The sequence below is a fragment of the Euprymna scolopes genome, chromosome 10 (genome assembly GCF_053919585.1).
Source record: "Euprymna scolopes isolate OS-2025 chromosome 10, ASM5391958v1, whole genome shotgun sequence".
Classification (NCBI taxonomy): Eukaryota; Metazoa; Mollusca; class Cephalopoda; order Sepiida; family Sepiolidae; genus Euprymna; species Euprymna scolopes.
The window spans coordinates 63,771,125-63,794,058 of NC_136491.1; the positions used below are offsets into that span (position 1 = coordinate 63,771,125).

General features: G+C 31.1%; 1 protein-coding gene across 5 annotated transcripts in view; it reads left to right on the top strand.

The window, feature by feature from the left end:
- The window catches only part of LOC145286018 (intermembrane lipid transfer protein VPS13A-like), a 965,259-nt gene that overhangs the window by 593,195 nt on the left and 349,130 nt on the right, over nucleotides 1–22,934 (top strand). For all 5 annotated transcript variants that reach the window (XM_080134633.1, XM_080134635.1, XM_080134636.1 and 2 more), the window contains 3 exons: nucleotides 2,341–2,513; nucleotides 2,612–2,740; nucleotides 3,316–3,529. In XM_080134633.1, coding sequence (XP_079990759.1) covers nucleotides 2,341–2,513; nucleotides 2,612–2,740; nucleotides 3,316–3,529 — 516 coding nt within the window. The remainder of the gene's footprint in view (nucleotides 1–2,340; nucleotides 2,514–2,611; nucleotides 2,741–3,315; nucleotides 3,530–22,934) is intronic.

The window sequence follows — 22,934 nt, forward strand, 5'->3', positions numbered from 1 at the left end:
GATAAAAATGTTAACTAACACACAGCTGCCAAAACCGCACTACTCCGAATCTCAACATTTTACTGCCAAAACTCAACTCCAAATCATGATGCTTTGCTATCAAAACTTGCTCCGCTAACATCCAAATCAATAATGATCCTGTCACTGAATAATCAAGCTTTTTATATTCAACCAAAAGCATCTCATTTGCATGTCATGTGACAACATTACAAGTACATAAAGAGAAAGGCGGCCATTCTTTTTTTTTTGTTTTTTCTCGTCTACAGAGCACTCCACAGACTGCACACAAACAAGTTTTGTCCTAATTTTTAATCATATGCCCCCTTGATCTTTAAGAACAATAACTGGCCTCATAGTCCACTATCCATGCTGGGCATCTTCGTTCACAGTGCGACCGTCAAATTGGTTCTTATTGCAGAACTTCATCAACCTTCTTTGCTGGCAAGGAAACTCTCCATATGTCGAAGATGTGATGTAACATTCCGTCAACTGTCATTTTGTTCTTGGAGAGCACTTCAGTTATAGTACCTCTTCCCCAGTGGGTTATATAACAGGAATTGGGTGGCTTCACCCACACCTCTTCAACAACCATGATTTCCACTCATGCTTGTTCCACTCTCTCTGTGACGGCCAACGCATGTCGAAATTCATATGTAAAGACAGATTGATGCGGTACTGATGTTTCATTTTGGCCAACAACACTCTTCACCTATTCCTATTCTGATTTTTTGCCATATTGTTACCCTCCCAGACCCACAGTCAATCATAGTTAGATACAGTTCGTGTTGATAATGCATCATATCAATGGCCAGTTGCTGCCAATTTTATGCAACATGCAATCCCCTCTTTCATGTTTAGCTGGCACAGGGTCAATTGATTGGCATCCCCTACATTGCTCCACTACCTCCTGAACATCTTCTAACGTGATGTACAGATTCACTTTTTTTGCTAGATATAGAATTCATTCCTTTTCAAAATGATACATCTTATGCAAGTCCTTTAGCTGCTCTGCTACACAGCACATCAAAGCCATATCTTTCTTTTCCTTCAGGCAGGCTTTCTTTACTCTGGTTAGTCTATCCATTTTATTTTTCTGCGATGGGACCAAGGTAACACCTTCAGTCTGAATTCTCGGATCAAGTCTCCCAGTGTTACAAGTCAACACTTGATAAGCATCTCTGCTGCCTCTCTTGTTTTGCTCTGCTTATCTCCTGATTCAACCCATAATTCAACTTATGATTCAACCCATGATGCTACTGTCGCTGAGTTTTTTCTAATATCTACTCTCTGTAGGCTCCATTTTCCATTTTAAAGCCTGAATAATGCCCTTCATCACAGCATCGAGCCCTGCAACATTAATATGGGTGCTATCATCCTTTTTTCACAGCCAAGCAGCATTTTCAGCAGTTACACCTCCTATTTCTAGCAATACCCATCACTCCATATTACCCCTTCACTGCTCTCTTTTATATATCATTCTCCTTTTACAGGGTTAATTTTTTTCACATCCGCAATGACTTCCTGTATCATAAGCAGTACTTCTTTGTCAATTGCATCTCATCGGTTCATACTGGTCTGCCTTTTGATAAAACTGCACACAGTCTCCAATTACCCGACTACAGGGTAATGGCCAACCAATCTTCCGCATATCGAAAAAAGTTCTCTCTTGGTTAGGCCATCCTTGGCTTTGAGGATCTTGTTTCCTCGTTAAAACATCAACCTTTTGCCTTATTCTACTGCATCTCAATCCCAATTTTTTTCCAATGATTCAGACAGGCTGTCAGTCCGTATGCTTTTACATGGTCTTTCACCCTTTCCACCGTCACCTCAGTTTTGCCCACTAGTATATCATCGATATAAGAACAGGTGGCTCTCTTAATCACATCATCTTTGATCCACATGGTCTTAAGAACTGCCGTCATAATTTTTGGTGCAGAATTTAGACCAAATTCTAATTTGGTCAAACAATATAACCTATATTCTCGACCAATTGATAATGCCATAGTTTTTTCTTCACATGAATTTAAAGGTAAACTGACTTAAGGTCCATGATTTTAGTTGCCTGTTCCATTCTTCTTCATTCTCTCATAATTTCTGCATGCACATCAATTCCATCTTTTCAAGCCGTACTGTACATTACACTCTGTGTTAACAGCATAGTTTTATTATATAATAGCAAAAAGTAAAACATTACGAGATGAATACACATAACTTCATATCATTTGTTAAAAAATTAAAGTCAATGAAAATCATGTTGCTAGATATATCTTATTTATACAAAATACATGCCTGATTATATCACTGATTAGTTTAACTATATTGTTGGTTTGGTTTTTATAGGCACTTCAAACGTTGGAAAACGATTTGTATCTGCTGGTGAACATATTGAAAAATTCCACATACTTATTGGAGAACTGGATATGGTTTTTGAAGTGGAAAATCAGGATACACAAATTCCTCTCTTGTTCTTAAAAACTTCCTTAGATGCTCGAATACAAAATTGGTCAACTCAGGTAATCAGTTTTTTTTTTCAAATATTAAAAATTAATGTTAAGATTTTTTATTTTGTTTTATTAATGTATTTCTAAAATGTTGGTTATTTTTATTTCAGCTACAAATCCAATCTGAGCTCAAAGCAGAGCTTGCCTACTTCAATGAGAAACTAAGTGTATGGGAGCCTTTAATAGAACCTGTGATGGAGAAAGAAAATATCTACCAACCATGGGAACTTCAAATCAAGGTAACTTCGAGCTATGTCAATTCATACAATTAAAAACAATGGCATAATTATCCAATTATCAAACAGCCACATGCTTAATAAACTACATATTATTTTTTGATTTTTATCTGACATTAAAAATGTCAGTCTTGTGATGCAATAATGCATACGTGGTGTAAAATTATATCTCTGAAAAAAAATTGTTGAACGAATGTTGAATGAAATGAAGCAGAGATTGAAAAGAGGATGAAGAATCATTTTGCAGCAGAGATTAACAATATTTCTTCGATTTATTTGAATTGCATATATCATTAAATTAAAATATTTAAAGTATCATACAGTATTAAGATATTCTTTATCAACAATATAGAATTGTAAATAAGATTATCTTCTTATGTTACATTTTGTCTTCAACATTGCGTTTTTGCTTTTTTTGTGCTGCAAAAACAAAAAGAAATAAATGATAACTTTCATTTTGATGTTATTTCTTCTATTTTTTTAAATATAAATTCAGACTTTGTGACCAAATCTTCATATATAAGGAGTTCTACTGTATTAAAAATCTTTTTATCCTTTTTTGAAATTTTTCTTTTAAGCTTGTTCAAGCAGCGAGCCAACCAATCACCACTAACTATGAAGAGAGCAGCATGGACATTTCTGATAACTTGGATGATGATGTTCACAGTATCCGACAAAAAAGCAGGATCAGATCCAGTAGCTCTGAATCCGAATCTGATTCAAATAATGAAATGGCAGTCATTCGACGAAAGCCATCTAAAAAGAAGAGGCTGGCTAGTGAGAGAAGTTTTGGTATGTGGCCTATATTTTATGAAACAGTTTTGGTATGTGGCCTATATTTTATGAAACAGTTTTGGTATGTGACCTATATTTTATGAAACAGTTTTGGTATGCGGCCTATATTTTATGAAACAGTTTTGGTATGTGGCCTATATTTTATGAAACAGTTTTGGTATGTGGTCTATATTTTATGAAACAGTTTTGGTATGTGGTCTATATTTTATGAAACAGTTTTGGTATGTGGTCTATATTTTATGAAACAGTTTTGGTATGTGGTCTATATTTTATGAAACAGTTTTGGTATGTGGTCTATATTTTATGAAACAGTTGTCATGAAACAATCATATTCTACTAATTTCAAGAATGATTGTTTCATATGACTCATATTATACAAGCAATTTGGGGATTGATTATAAAATTGAAAACATCACTATACACTGATTTCTTTTACTAATTTTTTATTGCTATAACATTAGTTTAAGAGAAAAAGAAAATTGTATTGAATATATTTGAATTATGTGTAGTATCATAATTAATTCCTCTTCAAAATGTTATAAAATATTGACAGAAGACAACCTAATGCTTCATAAATATGGCTTAGTATATCATCTTTATTTGTAGAAGCTCCATTGCACTTTGATAATTTTCAGATAACAGTTTATTAATTGAATAATTACAAAGTGATAGAATATAATTCTATGAACTGACTTTGTATTATAATAATTGCTGCATTTTTTTTTTTATTTAAATTTTACTTTATTATAAATTTACTATCAAATTTTGCTGTCTTTTAACTAGCTATAGCCTCCTCAAATCATGTTTGAGATCTGTCAAAACTACTGAATCACTTCTACGTGGGGGTGTTGGCAACCTTCACATAGTCACTTCTGTAAGTACTTGATTCTAAAACAAAACAAAACAAGAGAGACTAATGACCTGAACGAAGAAAGTAAACACAAATTAGAAACATTCGACCTGAGTATATCTACCTCTTCTTAGCAAATTTTGTCTAAATTTAATATTTTGGACATTAAGTGCAGAGAGAGAGAGAGAGAGAGAGAAGACTGCGATGGTATGAGCATGTTCAACAATCTGATGGAATCATCAAGTATGCTTTGGAACTATTCGTGTCCTAAGACATCATTAAATACATCACTGCTTGAAGCCTTGATAATTTTAAACCAATGAAGAGAACCAACTGGTGTGACATCAGGCATGCATGCAACATAGCAGTTAACTGGATAGGAACCACAAACATAGAGGATATCACTATCTCTGCATGATAATCATAACAAATCACTAGCCAGTCAGCTAGCATATCAGTATATCTATAAAAGTGAGAATGTGGGTGTGTGAGGAAATTTCTTGATCTATATATTTAACAAATTTTTGATCTACAGATAAAGTGTATTTAGACATATGGAGGATTTTTTAATTGGTTTTCATCCGGAAAACAAGGCTACTAAAAATTAAAAATCAAGTACTTGGGGGGGGGGGCGCATCAGATTTTATCTGTCAACTGTTTCACAACAGTGCATGCACAATCAGGAAACATGATAGCTTCTTTATGTTAAGAATAAGTAGGTTTGAAAACACCTTTTAAAGATTATGGCAAGCTGGTTACTCACTGTCTTTAGGTTTTGGTTTAGATCTCAACCTTTTTTACTTACAAGAAGTGAACTGTTTAGAAAAAACATAATACTCAAATGCATATATGTCTCAGTTTCTTTTCACTTTATTTACTTCATTTTTTAAAAAAGGAATTTACATTACATTTAATAACTATGATATTTCTGTTTATAATAAAAATAAAATCTGCATTAATTAAAACATAATATTTATGTGTATTTTAAGACCGGACAAAGCCGGGTGGCCCACTAGTATGTATATATATATATATATATATATATATATATATATATATATATATATATAAAGAATAAAGCTACATTCCTGTCTGTTGCTCACAATATACATCATATCAGATGGTGTTGTATATGATAACATATGTTTATTTTGTTTGTTCACAAAAATGTTATATATAACGTTTTTGTGGACGTCATCATATTTGACACCATCTGATGATGATATCATTTCTATATTCACAATAACATCACATATAGTGTCATGACGTTTATGTGAAAAAAAAACAATATGGAGATGTCATATATAACATCATATAACATAACGTATAACATCATATGACATTTTTTATAAACATGACATCATATATGATGTCATGTATAGTGTCATATATGACGTCATATATGATGACTTCATGTATGACATCATCACAGATGGCATACACGTATGGTGTATAGTCAAAACGCAACATGTTGCATACTGCCATATATACCATGTGTGTGATTATGTCCTTACATGTGTGTGTCAACAAAAGCGTCTGTCTTGTGCAATGTGTGGGTGTGCAACATATAATCTTTTAAACAGTTCGTTAACATCAGTTTGTGTCGTGCACAGGCAAAGGACATACATCTTTTTGTTGTGTCATCTTCTCATCTCCGAAGGAAACCAACAACAATATGCTATGTATTTGATATAAGTTTGTGCTTTGAAGATTGCGATGGCTTCTTTAAATTTTGTACATTATGCTAAGGTTGCATTCATTCAAAGCTTCCTGAATGAGGAGTCAATATTCTTCCCTGCTAACTCGTCACTAGCTAGGACCCAACTCCTTTCAAAACCCAACTCTCTTCCACCTACGTGACTACATAATAATATCAACATAGCACAAGGAACAGTCACTTGATATTTGTCATGTAACCAATTCTTTTGTTATTGTTAACTAAATCTTATTTTTCAAAGTTAAAATTCCTGTATGCATATTTAGCTAACATTTCATTTTTCCCAAATTACAAACATCTATTGAAATATTTCATTTCAATTTGAATTTGGCGTTTATAGGTTGTTAAATTCCCTTAATTCTCGTGGTAAGTGTTAGTCACCCAGAGGTAACAACTTAGTAAATGGCATCAGAGGTGGTTTGGGAGCTGAGTTTGAATCTTTCAACTGATAGAAATTATCACTTCCTGCACTGATGATTGTGAAAGTATGAAACACTAGTATCTGTAATGATGAAAAAATAATAATTATATACCTATATATCTATAAAAGTGAAAGTGTCTGTCTGTGTACATTTCCTTACACAATAACTCTGTCAATTTTCAGTCTACAGACTCGAAATTTGATATACAGTGTATGGAGATTTGGGAAAATCTTTATAATCTGTTTTCGGTCAGTAATTTGGCTATTAAGGGGTTAGAGTTCAACGATTTGACCTTTGAGAACTCTACCAAACTCTTCTGTCAATTTTGGGTATAAACAATTCAAATTTAAGATATAGGTTCCTTGGACATGGATCTAACTTAACTTGATTTGAGCCCAAAACAATAAATGTTAAGTGTTTATAATAGAGGTCAAAGGTAAAAAAATTTGATCTCTGCGGTCTCTACCAAATTACTCAGACAATTTCTGGTCTAAACATTTGAAATTTAACATGAAAGATATTCAGAGATGGGGCAAGTTTTTTAATCGATTTAGGTCGAAAATTTGAGCTACGAATATATAAATGTATGTATGTATGTTTGCATATCTGCCTAAAACTTTTGACAGAAGTGACAGATTTTCACAAGATCAGTATCGTTTTGAAGCTCGACCCTTCAGACGGCAAATACCGAAAAATTGGCTAAAAACATTAATTTTTTCACCCTCAACTGGGCACTTTTCTATGGGGGGGGGGGTAACTTTTTTCGCCAATATTTTCGAAAGTCATCCTCTCCTTTCGATTGTCTAGCCTTAATTAAAAACTACGTCACTTCCGGTTTGGTGGTGGTCATAACAGCAATGACGTCAGGTTTTTTTCCCGTTCTTTTTCTTCTTTGCGGTACGGGTTTGAGCCTGCTTTCCTACTAACACTTTTTTTTTTTTTTTTGCTTAACACACACCTCCAAACACCCGGGCAACGCCGGGCATCCATGCTGGTATATATATATATATATATATATCAATAGACAGACTGTTTTGCCGTATCACAGTTCTTAAGTGTGGCTAGATAAATACTTAGCCCAAGCTCAGTATTTCAAAAAGCGGTTGTGATTTGGATTTATTCTAGAAGTAAAAGAAGGTTAGTGTTACTTTTTATTCAATGCTAGCTTAGTTTGCATTGTAAATTTTGGATTAAATTTTTTTTTCCCCCTTTTATTTTTTTCTTTCGTTCCAATCTATTTTGATTTATGGTTATTTGTTTATTTCGACGTTGTAAGGAAGGTAACTTGTTTAAAGTTGAACCCTTTTGCCATTTTCCATGTGTTAATCAGTTCCTATTATGGTGTTATAATTTAGTTATTAGTTTATCATCCTTGTTTAATTTTGGCTAACCTGTTCAAATTTTAAATTTATTATGTACATCTCTATTGGGATTCTGATTTATTTCCAAAGTTTTAACCCAAGTTAACACGAGGTCTAATTTTCTGGGGTTGTTGGTGGCTCTAATTTTTTTTTTTATGTATATAAACTTCACTGCTTACTCAATTTGCGACCAAATTTCAAACAAGTTTTACAGTTCATAGGTCACCTCAGTTATATTTTGAAATAAAAATTTTCATCCATTAAAACAAAAGTTATAATAAAATTACTCGTGTTTAAAAATCTTCAGAATAAGTAAGGAATCTATGAGATGGTTTCTTCTGATTAACTGTTGGTTACCATAGCAACTTTTTCTTGGGTTGCATTCAAAACTCAGCTCTCAGATGAAACATCTGTTGACAATGACGTAAAGCAAGAAGATATTCATACTCTTTTTTCTATCTATTTTGCGTTTCTTTTAGGGTTTGCATTCTGAAGTTGGTAGGTGTCCTATTACCCTTTAGGACATCTTAAAGTAGGTATCCCAAACTAGCCTAGTTTAGGATGCGAAAACTGGTAAATAAAGTTAAATTTCCCTTAACTTCAACTTGCGATATTTTGTTTATTTTTTTTGGTTATTTTGATGAAGTTTTTATTTAAATAAAATTTAATCTTTTTACTTTATATATATAAAAATGTAATTCTTGGTTCGTTCTAAATCGATAAAACCATATTTCTACACTACCAATTTAATTGAAATTTTCAGAAAATCTATCTGTAAAGTCAATGAATATTTGCATGTTATTAAAATAATTTAACATTGCGAATTATAAAAATATTAATTAAAATAAAAATATTTTTTGTAAGTCGTTTCTGCGAGACTGCCCGGTTTTATTTTCAGTAACTTCCGTTTCAACTACTCTCAAATTACAAGATAAGTAAAAAAAAAAAAAAGGTACTCATGCAGAGAGTGATCCATGCTGAAATAATAACGTTATTATTTAAAAAGCCATTATTAACATGGGGAGGGGAGGGTGTTTTGTATCTATTCTGTACTTTAACCTTACAATTGAATAAAAAACATATCATAAAACTTTAATTAAACGTGGAAATACGATTTTAAAAAATAGCGCGAATCACTTTCTGCATTAGCACAAAAGAAACCTCCTATTTTTTAAATTTAAATACATTTATGTATCTTATCAATTTTTTTAATTTTAAATTCCTTTATTTATCTTAAGGCTTTTCACTCATCAAACATTACGTTTTAATTGTTTAGTTTCTTTCACGGCATTGTTTACATAAAAAAGTTTGTTTTACCTTTTTCTAAACTGTTTCATTTTTATGGCATGCCTCAGCATATTATAAACACCCTAACCTCCCCATGTTAAAAACGGCTTTCAAATTAAACATGCCCTTCCACAAACCTCGAAAGTCGTTCTTAACACTTGGGGGGGGGCATTCCGAAAGCCGTTTTAACATGGGGAGGTTAGGGTGTTTATGATATGCTGGGGCGAGTCTTAAAATTAACGAAGTTGCTATTAATTATTTATTGCAAAAATTGCTTGCAATTTATTTATTTGACAAAAAAATCTTCACAATTCAAAAGAATGTTTAAAATTATTTATTTGTTCGAAAAAGAACAAACTATTTTATAAAAGTTCAATGTTGCTTTCATTTCAAAATTGTTTTCTTAAAATTATATTTTTTTACGCAAACTTTACAATCAATGTTTTTACAATTATATTTCGATTCCCAGTAAAAAAAAATAAAATAAAAAAACAACCCACTTCTCCGTTAAAAAAAACAAAACAATCGTTTAAATTAATTTGTTGTTGGTCTTTCAAAGTTGCTTTAATTAAAAAAAAAATGTATAAAATTATTTATTTATTCGAAAAAAATAAAACACACACACACACACGAAAAAATAAACAAACAAAAAAAAACTAATAAATGTTTTGGCTTTCAAATAGCACTCGCCCAGTTTAAACTATTATGAATATGTCATTTCAATTTACTGTTTTTAATAATAAAAAAAAATGTTCCATGAAAAATTTTCCCGTTCTCATTAATTAAATCAAAACATTTCCAATTAAACAATTATGGATATATGTTCTTTTTCACTTTCTTTATTTACTCTTTTTCATAGTTCTTTGCGGAAGTTTAATTTTTTTGTTTTTTTTCGAACAAATAAATAATTTTAAACATTCTTTTGAATTGTCAAGATTCATTTTCTCCAGTAATATCGGTTTACCAAGTTTCTGGAAGTAATAAATGATCATTTTAGTTTAATTTAACGTTTCCGGAAGTAATAAATGTATATTTTGGTAAATTTATTCTTTCCCTTTTCGGAAGCAATCGTTCGACCATATAATGATGTCTCCCTTAGATTTAGATAGCAAGCGCGTGAAAAAAAATGGCGTCTCCAATTTCGGCAATAAAGGGTAGAAGCACTATTTTATTCATTGTTGATTTATTCAAACAGTCCTTTGGAAAATAAATATTTAAAATAAAGTGGTGTACTCTTTGGGCGTTGAGTTCCATGGCGACCAGCAGAATTATTTAATGGTCACTCCCTTAGCTCCCCCCCTTAGTCATGCGCACGTAACATTTATCATTTATTTACTTACGTTGCCTTTCGCACTTACATTACAAACATTATTTATTTACGTTGACTTAACTCTTTTCATGAATAAAAAAAGTAACTAAACCTGAATTTGTCACTTTTACAAACATTTATTTATTTACGTTGGCTTAACTCTTCATGAATATTGGAAAAAAAATTTTACTCTTTATTAATATTAAAAGAAAAAAAAGTTACTAATTCATGTATTTACTTACGTTGGCGTAACTCTTTTCATGAATATAAAAAAAAAATAACTAAACCATGTATTGATAATTTCTCAGTTTTACAGACATTTTTAATTATCATTAGCGGATAATTTTGGGGGTAAATATTTACATTTAGGTCCACCTCCACAATTTGATGACTTTTTTTGATAAATAAATTTACTTCTCTGCAATTTTTATTGATAAATAAATTTACTTCTCTGCAACGAGCACTGAACCCCTCCTTTTTTTTTTAAATAGTATTTTCGGGTGGGTAAGCTGACAACAAATATCAGTTAAACTTTGCAAATATTTTTTCATCCCCCCCTCCAAAAATGGTGTTTATTCCGGAAGCTGTTCTTAAGATGAGGAGGTTGGGGGTGATTATAAGGTGGACCTAATCTAAAAAAAAAAAAAAAAAAAAAAATACCAAATTTTTTAAATGATTAAAATAATTTCTCACGTTTACAAACATTTTTACATGCGCACATGAGCAACTATTTTTTATTAACTTTTTTTTTTATTTAAGAATTAGCAAATTTCAATGAATAGAATAATAAATCATTTATCATTAATATGTGTTTTTGGTTTTGTGTTGAATGAAACTTTTTTTTTCCATTACAACAATAATGAACCAATTTAAATCTTCCGGCATGCATTTAAGGGTTACAAAATTATCAATATCGTTTTGTTACTAAGCCAACGTCAGTAAATAAAAAAATGTTACGTGCGCATGCATTACTACTTTGGATAGTAACAAAGAATTAAAATTGCCTCAGTCTCGAAAGATTTCTTCTACTGAATGAGGAAAAAAAACGGTGAAGTGTAGTTCACATTCTGTTTCTCTTCCCCTCTCTCTTCCTCTCTTAATATCTCTCTCTATCCATCTATCCATTTCCCTCTCTCAATCTATCTCTCTGTCTATCTATCAATCCCTTTATCTCTCTCTATCTCCTTCTCTTTCTCTATTTTCCTCTCACTTTCTCTTTTCTATCTATATATCTTCCTCTCTATCTGTCCATCTGTAATCCCTCATCCTATTTTAGTCTCCTAAATTAATTACAGTGAATAAGGCATTGTCAAAACATGGATAAATCCTATTTTAGTCACCTAATTTACTGACTGTGAGAATAGAAGTTATTTGGAAATTACTGCTACCTTAAACAGCACCAGAAGTAACTGGTAAAACCTTTCTAATTAAATTGATTTTGGCAGCCATTCAGTAACAAAATGACATAGTCTTAGCCCTTGCTGCATGAGGAATACCTGCGACCTTGTTGCCAAGTAGAAGAATTATTTATTCTACTTTGAAACATTCAATTTTTCAAAAATCTCATGTTCGACATCTCCAAAACATCCAATATGGGGAAAAATATTGCAGAAATGCAAACTTATTGTTTAGGATGAATGCACAATGGTACGCAAAAAATCACTTGAGGCTTTTAGTCAATCCTTGCTTACAGGAGATTTCAGACAAATGTTACCTGTTATTCTTCAATCAACACCAGCAAATGAAATAGGTGCTTGCCTCAAATACTCTACTTTTTTGTGCCATGTGAAGACATTAAACTTAACTCAAAATATGCATGTCCAGTTGCAGACTGTTCGATCCACACATAAATTTTTGCATCACTTGTGGGAAATTGGGTATGGAAAAGTGCCAGCTGATCAGAGATAAGGACAAAATTAATTTTATTACATCAAAAGAAGAGTTAGTTTGAAAGGTTTTTGCAGATATTCAAATTATAAGAATTCAACTTGACTGAGTGAACAAGCTATTCTTGCAGGTCAATACAAAGACATCCACGCTATTATTCAATGTAGAATTCCAAGTGAGGTAGTCAAATACAAATCCATCGACACTGTTGTGAAAGCAGATAAAGTGGTTAATTATCCAACAGCTATATTTGCCAGGGATGCCACCGCATGTATTGCAACTGAAATTTGGCGTACTAATTATCATGTTGTGAAATATAAACCAATCCAAGCTTTGCAAAGGCACATGGCTTGCAGTAAAAAAAATTAACAAACAATATCATAGAAACAACAATCATAACAGGACTTTTTACAGATGAATATATCTTCATTCCATGCCTTCCTATGATTCCACCGGATACATCATTACACTTTGGGAAATTGTACTTTCCAATTTTATTGTTGTTTGCAATAACCATCAAGACAGCACAGGGAACAATCTTTACAATTGTGTGGCTTACACTTACACACTAACTGTTTTTTCACATGGACAATTTATGTTACTTTTAAAGAGTCACCAAACCAGAAAATCTCTACATCAGCTAAGAAAATGGAACAACAAAAACTGTGTACCCATACAAAATGGAAAATTAAACCTATAAGAAACATGGTTTTTCTCATTTTGGAATTTTTTTCCATTGCGCCAATTTGAGCCACAGCAACACGTGGCAGGGTACAGCTAGTCTATATATATAAAAATGTAACTCTTGGTTCGTTCGGAATTAATAGTCTAAAAAACCACTGGACGGATGGCCTCCACGTTTTGGTATAATATGTTTACCTATATCCATGTGTGTTTTATATATTTCTTTTTAATTATAACATTATACTTAATTTTTCTATGATAAATAGATGTTTTTCTTTGTACCAAGAGGCCATTTTTTTTATTTAGGGACAATTATTTATTACTGCTTCCTGTCACGTGACCAGTGTTACAATTTAGCAGTTTTCCTGCTAGATTTGGAGATTTTGTTTGCAATCTAGCGGGGAATTCTAGAAAATCTGGAGATATTTGGCACCCACACACCCGCATTAGATTATTAAAAAATAAAGAAAAGCGCTTGAAAATACTTTAAAACATAAAATAAACTCATTCATGTAAGTAAAAAAAAGTAGCATTTATTGCCTTTGGTAACAATTATTTATTGATTATTTGTTTTGTTTTTCACCTTTTTTCAACTAACCATTCTTAAATCTCACTATAAAATCGATTTTTCCAAGTACATTTTAGGTGGGGGGGGGGAATTCCAACCTCCGAAGTTTAGTTTAAAATACAATCTAAAATTGTAAAAAGCAAGAAACAACAGCAAAAAAAAAAAAAAAACTTATACCAATACAGTAGAATTTAATTATCTACCAACCTAAATACTTTTAATATGCTAAACAAAGTTTTTTTGTTTTTTATTTTTCTAATTTCAAAATATGTTGCACCATTATTGTGATGTTTAATTTGCAGTATATTTCAATTTAACTTTTATTATAAAATTTTGAGTTTATGATTTGTTTCCTGCAAAAAAAAAAATACCCTCTCTGAAAAAAAAAACTGGCAAAACTAGCTGATAAAATATGTAAGCCTTCTGGGGAGCTAACCGCTTCAATATAATTCCAGAAACATATAGTGAGAAAACACGGAACATTTTATATATTGAATATACTATATTTATAATTTTTTTACTGTAGGAAGTTAAAATATGGATTTTTTTTTAGGAGGGGGGATTGATATTTTTTAAAATTTCAGACGATAAAAATTAAAAATCTAGCGATTTTCTGGACATTTCTTTCTCCTGATCTCGCGGGTTTTTTTAAATCTCAGTTGACAACATTGCATCACTAAAAAACACTACAGGCTTAATGTAAACAGAATGTGTTTACAATATCGGTAAATTTTCAATGGGTTTAATTACATGATTATTGATAATGTAACCATGTGATTGAAATTTAATTTAAATTAACCACACGTGGTCGCTTGGTAGGTACACACAAAATGAATGCCGACGCTCAAAGTGTATGCACATTTTGACTCCTCCCTTTACTTAAAAATTCACCAAAAATCAAGAAATTAACGAATTTTAATGAAAATTGCAGTATTTTTCAAATAATGATCGCAGAATATAATGAACTAATTATTTTTACTTAACTCTTAGTGAAAATGTTTTATTTTGTTTAAACAAAAAATACCTTTACTAAAGTTATGGTTTTCAGTAGTAAATAAAAAACGCAAGAATTTATTTTTGCTTTTTTTAAAGCATCGCAATTTGTAACAATAAAAAATAATTTTTACAGTAACATTACGAAAAAAGCCCCTAAAGTCCGTATTAATGAATTCAATATAACTCGAAGAAAAATGAATTCTCGCATACTATTCAGGAAATTAAAGATTCAATTAGATTCCTATTTCAGTCACCTAAATTATTTAGGGTGAAATGAGTTTAGGAATTTATAGCAAAACCTAAATATTTTTTTTGCTAAATATCCAGATACGCTACTACAGAACACCGACCACTCTAATTTGTTTGGCGCGCCCAAACATCACCCCCCCCCCCCACGCTCGCACCCCCAACGTACAAAGTAAAATCTTCGCAAAATGTTAAATGGTGTTCTAATTGGTAAATGTCGGTGCGTTACTCACGGAAAATTTGAAAATTCTGTTCCAGGTAAAAAAAAAAACCCCAGATAAATTACCCCTCCTACTCCAACTTGGTGTGCTTTCCTTTTCTTATTTTATTTCTTTTTCAGCTAATTTTAAATTTTCCACCCAAAAAGTGCTATAATGTATTTTTGAAAATTAGAAAATTCTATGTCCTGGAAAAAAAAGAAAGTCCCCTCCCCCCAACGTAGTTTGCTTGGTGAAGCCATCGTTTATGCTACAGCGTGCATGCGCGTAGCATAAACGGAAGCTGCAAAATGGTGGAAAGAAGTTCGTGGGTTCAGGGGTAAATACCATGCAAACGGTAAGTTTGCCCCAAGTTTGACTATCAGATTCGTTGTCAGCGACCTCAATTACCTATAAAAAAAACAAATTAGAGTGGTCGGTGTTCTGTAGTAGCGTATCTGGATATTTACCTTTTTTTTTTCTTGCTTAAAAAAACTAGCATTAATACAGTAAGTTAGGTAAAATTTGCATAGAATGCTCTACTTTACAGTTGTAAAAATTTAACGGAAATTTGAATTTCGTTCCCTTTTAAATTCGGTACATTTTTACATTACGTCCAACTCATCGTTCACATTCGACACGTCAACTTTTATAGCTTTTCAGGTATTCTGGCAAGGTTAGGGGTGTATTCCGAAAGCCGTTCTTAACATGGGTAGATTGGTAGGTGTGTAAGAAATTTCGTGAAAAATAGTGAATAATTCCACCCCATCTTTCCAAGCTTATAACTCCTCGAAAAATGTAACTCAAGCCCTAATTTTTTTTTCCAATTAAAGGAGCAAGGACCAAGGTTTCATTAAAAAAAAACAAAAAAAAAACATGTTTAAAAAAAAAAAAAGGTTTTAACTTCGGACTTTACAGGTAAATTTCTAAAAAACACTACTTTTTTGTTTTAGATTTGAATATATTATTTATTGACCTTTTCTCTTTAATTTATAATTTATTTACTTTTTAATAGACATTTCAAAATGGGAGGCGTGAATTATTCTACCCTCTGTCTTTCCAAGCTTATAACTACTCGAAAAATGTAATTCAAGCCCTAATTTTTTTTCAATTAAAGGAGCAAGGACCAAGGTTTCATAAAAAAAACAAAAGAAAAAACAAACAACGTGGTTAAAAAAAAAGGTTTTAAACTTCGAACAGGTAAATTTCTAAAAAACACTACTTTTTTTGTTTTAAATTTGAATATATTACTTATTGACCTTTTCTCTTCAATTTGTGATATATAAAACTTTGGTGTGTAAATTAATTATTTACTTTTTACTAGACACTTGAAAATGGGGGGGGGCGTGAATTAAAAAAAACGTTTGTCTAAAATATTATATTCGGTTTATTGGAAAGAGCATAAAATTTCACATTGACCCTGAAAATATCGTAAAAATAGAATCAATAGAAAAATTTTGATAGATTTTTAAAGTTTAAAAATTGAAAAATATTGAGTTCGTAAAATTTATTACTGTTTTTTAAAAAATAAAAAAAAAATATTTCTATTACTTTTAAAACAACTTTAATAGTTTATTTTGGAAGTATAATCTATAAAGAAAATAAACAACCCTGTTTTAAAAGAGAAATTACGAGATTTTTATATTTTATTCGCAGTTTCGTGATAGGGGTGTAAAAAATTCCTACAAAAATTCTGATACATCTACTAGATTGGAGTGTTTATTCATTGTAAACGTACCCGACAACCTATAAATGTCGACATTTCCAATGTGAATGGTAAGCTGGACTTATGTAAAAAATAACAAAAAGATATACCAAACTGACTTTTTCGTTTAAAAATGGAATTATTTCCCTTTTGTTATTAACTTTTTTTTTTTTATACTTTTTTTTCTAATAAATATTTTGTGTTTTATATACATAAAGTACAATTGTTAAATGTTACTGTTTTGATTATATTCGTTTGGGGGGGGGCACAATTAAAAAAACAGTGCATACTCAGCAAGTTTTATCGTAATTTATAAGCATATTGAAACACTAAATCAACATTTTATTTATTTTTTTTGCATAATTAATGATGGAAGTATTTTTCTGTTTATTTTCTTAACATCTGTTAAAAAAAATAAATAATTTGTACATTCTCTTGAAAAAAAGAATCAAACTTTTCTCTACTTTCACATGTGTTCCATTTTAACAAACTGAGCCACAGCAACACGTGGCCGGGTACAGCTAGTCTATATATATAAAAATGTAATTCTTGGTTCGTTCAAAGTGAATAAAACCATATTTCTAAGCTACCAATTTAATTGAAATTTTTAGAAAATTTATCTGTAAAGTCAAGGAATGTTTGCATGTTATTAAAATAAATTAAGATTGCAAATTATAAAAAATATATTAAATAAAATAAAAATATTTTTCGTAACTGCGAGACTGTCTGCCATTTCATTTCCGGTAGAAATGAGCCTTTCACGTGCATCACACATTGACGACTTTCGAATAACAACATTTAATTATCTATTTGATAGATGGGTAAAAAAAAAAAAAAATCCCTATTTTTTATATATTTTTTTGTACTTTAACCTTAGAATTGAATAAAAAAAACATATCATAAAACTTTAATTAAACTTTGAAATACGATTTAAAAAATAATGTGGATTCCTGGCGAAGCCTACCTAAAATAAATTTGTCTAATTCTTAATTTCTTATGTTATTGGGGGGAAAAAAAAAGCATCCCGGAATTTTGATAAAATTTTTCATTAAGGCCTGTCTCACGTTCGTATATAACAAAATACTTTTTTGGGTAGCCGTTGAGTTTCATAGCGACCAGCAGACTTAAAATAGCACAGATCGGTAAGTGCACTAGCACCATTTGTTTATCTTAATTTGTTATTTTTAAAAGCTTTCCTGGTGAAACCTACCTAAAATAAATTTGTCTAATTCTTAATTTCTTATGTTATTGGAAAAAAAAAAAAAAAAAAGGGTAAATATGAAGAATTACTCCACCCTCCAAAATTCCTTTAAAATTACCACTCATGTAGGTTTTTGGGGTCGCCGAAAACGAAAATAACGTTTATAATTAAGGCAAACGAGTAGTTTCCAAGATATGAAGAAATGTTAGTTTAAAAAAGTGGAGGATCACTTTTCCATAATAATTTAATGTAGAATTATCACCCACTTTGTGGCCACGATTTTTTTTGCGGGGGGAGGGGGGGTCGGCATTCTTTCTAGCCTTGGAAAATCCTTTAAAATTATCTGTTTAAATTGGTTGGAGGGGCAGGGGGTGTTTTGGCGGCTACTGCCTCCCACCAAATGTAAACAGAATTTTTGTAAAATATTAAACAGTTCTTCTGTTCAGTTAATGTCAGCACGTTACTTATGTTAAAACAGTTAAACTGCATAAGCACCTGTTAAAAAACTATACAAATTCTATAATTGAATATCCCTTCCAAAAAAAGAACGAAAAACAAACCGGAATTCCCCCCTAAAAAAAAAAAAAAAATACCAGTGAGTGCATTTCTTCATATCTTGGAAACTATGTGTTTACTGGAATTTTAAACGATTTTCTGAGGGTGGAAAGAAAGTCCCCCGCCTCCCCCCCCAAAAAAAAAATCGTGGCCACAAAGTGGGTGATCATTGTATATTAAATTATGATAGAAAAGTGATCCCCCACTTTTTTAGAACTAACATTGCTTCATCTCTTGGAAACTACTCATTTGCCGTAATTTTAAACGTTATTTTCGTTTTCAGCGACCTCGAAAACATTTAAGAGTGGTAATTTTAAAGAATTTTCGAGGGTGGAGTAATTCTTCATATTTACCAAAAAAAAAAGAATAGCATCCCAGAATTTTGATAAAATTTTCCATTTTCTCACGTTTGTATATAACAAAATACTTTTTTGGATGGTGGTTGAGTTCCATGGCGACCAGCAGACTTATCCACTCATGTAAATTAAAAATGTTTGTAAGTGAGAAATTACCAATAAACGGTTTAGTTACTTTTTTTTTTTTTTTATACTTCATGAAAAGAGTTAAGCCAACGTAAGTACGGGAGAAATTATTAATAAATGTTTAGTAACTTTTTCCTTTTATTATTCTTAAGGAGTAAAACTTTTTTTAATCATGAAAAGAGTTAAGCCAACGTAAATAAATAAATGAATAAATGTTTGAACACGTGACAAATTATTAATAAATGGTTTAGTGACTTTTTTTAAATTATTTATGAAAAGAGTTAAGCCAACGTAAGTAATGTTTGTAAAAGTGCCAAAGGCAACATAAGTAAATAAATAACGAAAATATTACGTTAGCCTTGACTGGGGGGGAGGGACTAAGGAACGATCATTAAATAAGTCGCCATGGCATCCATTTTTTTCTAGCGAATTCATTTGCTGTTTTTATTGAAAACTATTTTTTCCTGGATTTTTGATAAAATTTTCCATTAAGGGCTGTGCATCTCACGTTCGTATATAACAAAAAATTTTTTGTAGATTTCGGTGTGCTAAAAACGAATCTGCAAATCGTTTCCGTCGCAAAAAAGTAGTTTTTATGATATGAAGAAATTACTTTTTCAAAAAGTAGGCGATCACTTTTCCATGTAAATTTAACTTAAAATAAGCACCCACTTTCTAGCCACCTGAGAGAGGGGGGGGGATTTTTTCCCATGTTTATTGGCTAAACAGCTTTTGTTTATGCTTGCGTGTAGCATAAACAAAGGCTATGGCTGTGAAATGGAACATAGTGCCAGAGTTCAGGGGTTATTACCATGCAAAAGAAATCAAACAAAAAACTTTTTAGCCAAGAAACACACAGAAAAATGCCCCTCTCTCAGGTGGCCAGAAAGTGAGTGCTCATTCTAAGTTAAATTTAGATTGAAAAGTGATCACCCACTTTTCGAAAAAGTAATTTCTTCATATCATGAAAACTTTCTTTTTGCGGCGGAAACGGTTTGCAGATTCGTTTTTAGTACACTGAAATCTACAATAAAATATTTTGTTATATACGAACATGAGACGGGCCTTAAAATAAAAAAATACCCGATTTTTTGGGGCAGGTTTGCCGTTTAGTTGTATAATAGCCTCGAACCACGTAATCACTAAAAGGGACTCTTAAAAGTCGTCAGCTGTATCAAGCAAAAGTTTAAAACCACTGATTATATGTCAGCCTACGTCACAGTAACATATATTGAGTGAGTTCCTAACAGTATTTTGTATAGTTTTTTAGTTTAAACTCATTTTCCCAAAAATTTCCCCAAACGTAACGTGTTCGATACAGTCTGCCGCCATTTGTATTTTGCATGTTTTTGAACCAATTAAACATTATGCATTACATAAAAACACTACAATCTTATCCAGTTAGGTAGAACATTTACTTTTCTTGCCTTTGATAACATTTGTTATATATTTATTTTTTGACAACTTCTTTGCATCTGTGTTTAGTAATACAAACCCTTTTCATTTAATGTAACGTTTAGTCGGCTCAAAAAACAATGTTTATCGGTGTATTTGAAAGATACAAATGGTGGCGGATACTGTTGATTATGTTAAGTTTGAGAAAGTGAGTTAAAACTAAAAAACTATACAAAATACTGTCACAAACCCACCGATTATGTCAGCCTATGTCATGGTAACATATATTCTGTGGGTTTTTGACACTGTATTGTATTGTTTTAGTTTTCAACTTACTTTCCCAAACTTAACGTATTCAACAGAGTCTGCAACCATTTCTATTTTTCCGGCTGATTAAAGATTTTACATTGCATAAAAACACTAAACAATTATCCAGTTAGGTAGAAACGTAACTTACCTTACCTTTGCTTTCATTTATTTATTTTTGGACAACTTTTTTGAATCTGTGTATAGTAACCCCCCCCCCCACTCCCCATCACTCAAATATTGATTACTAACTCACATTTTTGTATACAGAAAACAAAAACAAAAAAAAACATTTAGCGTTTCAACATTTTTGCTACGGTCAGCTTTATCCACTGATTGTTGGTCGAGCCCAAGCCATGATTGATGGTAATCCCGAGGATCAGGATCCAATTCTGCAAGAGTACCATTTTTTTTCATTTTCGCCTTTTTTTTTTTTTACTTTTTGGAGTGGATTGCTGTACTAAGAATATAAGAAACATGCATTTTCTCTTTTTATTAGAATTTTCCATTATACCAAATTGAGCCACAGCAACGCATGGCAGGGTACAGCTAGTAGATATATAATTCTTTTTCTTGTGTTTTTAATAGTTTTTTTTCCAGGTTACTTCCAGGTTACTAATTTTGGTGAACGCCGCTTTATTTTTTACAAACAAAATTTTGGTGTTTTTCAAATTTGGTGTCTCTAGGTATATAAAAAAATAGTATCATTTTAAAGAAAAAAGGTCACTTATCAATATGGTGAGCTTAAAAAAAAAAGGTGTTAAGTTGTTTTTCACACAAAAAAAATCCAACTTGAAATATGAAAGAAATTCAATTGAAAAAATTCCGAAAATTGCACCGTTTTGTAGAAAAATATCTCCTCTTTAATAATCTGTTGGTGTCATATTACTATGCTCATAAATCAAGGAGCGCCACTAATAAAAGTGAATTTACCTACACATCGAGATTTACAACTTAATCCCAAGTGATCAAAGTATCATCACGAAAAACTGTCAGCAAGAATGAGCCGCATGACACAACGAAAATGTAAACAAACAACTTGTTTCACAAATATATCAAAGTTCTTAAGTTTGTTTTTGTTTATTCAAAAGTTATAGAAAGTTATTGTTTAAAATAATATTTTTAGTGCAACAAGCGCGCCAATAAAAGAAATGAAAATTTACAATTTAAAAAATAATGTCAGTTTATTTTCTATATCTTCTTTCATATGTTCTTTGCTTTATTTTCTTTCGGTTGGATAAACTTCAGCATTGTTAAATTGTCTTTTAAAAATTAAACTGGGTACATTTTAAACCAAAAAGACATTTTTAGTTGCGTGTGACTAACGGAAAAAAATTTTTTCAATTTAAAAAATATGCCCCATTTTTTTTTTTTGTTTACTTATTTTTCTTATGTTCTGTCGGGCGTTTTTGATATATCTAGCATTTTGTTAAATTATTATTTTTTTTATTAGACTGTACAGTTCAAAAAAATTTCAAAAAAAATTAACTTAAAACTTAGCTATATTTTGTTATGTGCAACAAGTCATGTGTGTGTTAATAAAAAAAATTATTTCATGTAAAAATGTGCATTTTTTTTCTTTATGTTCTTTTGGGCGTTTTTGTTAAATCATTTTTTAATTACAATGTACAATTACTTAAAAAATAATAACTGAAAATATAATTAAGTTATGTGCACGTGGCGCATGGCGCATAAATGTAAAAATCATTTTTTTTTTTTTTGTTTATTTAATAATTCCCGAGACGGTACTTCTACAGTTTATCGCCGAAAATGGAGGCTTCATTTTTTTTCACGCACCTGTCGTTAAAATCCGAGGGAGAAATCAGTATTTTAAACTATGACTGAAGTTAGAAATAAATAACAAAAAAATTAAACTAGACATTAATTACTTCTGGAAAGAACTATGAAAAAAAGTAAATAAGGGAACATATATCCGTAATTATTTAATTGAAAATGTTTCGATTTAATTAATGAAAATAGGAGTGTTTTTCATGAAACATATATATATTTTTATTATTAAAAACAGAAAATGAAAATGACATATTCATAATTGTCTAAACTGGGCAAGCGCCATTTGAAAACCAAAACATTTACTGTATAAAAATTTATCAAAATATAATTGTAAAAACATTTTTTTTTTTTTTTTTTTTTTTTACACAGTGATCACCACTTATCAAGGCCCGGAAGCCACTCAGGGATAAGGGTTATTGCAAGTACATTACGTTAGTGAGGAG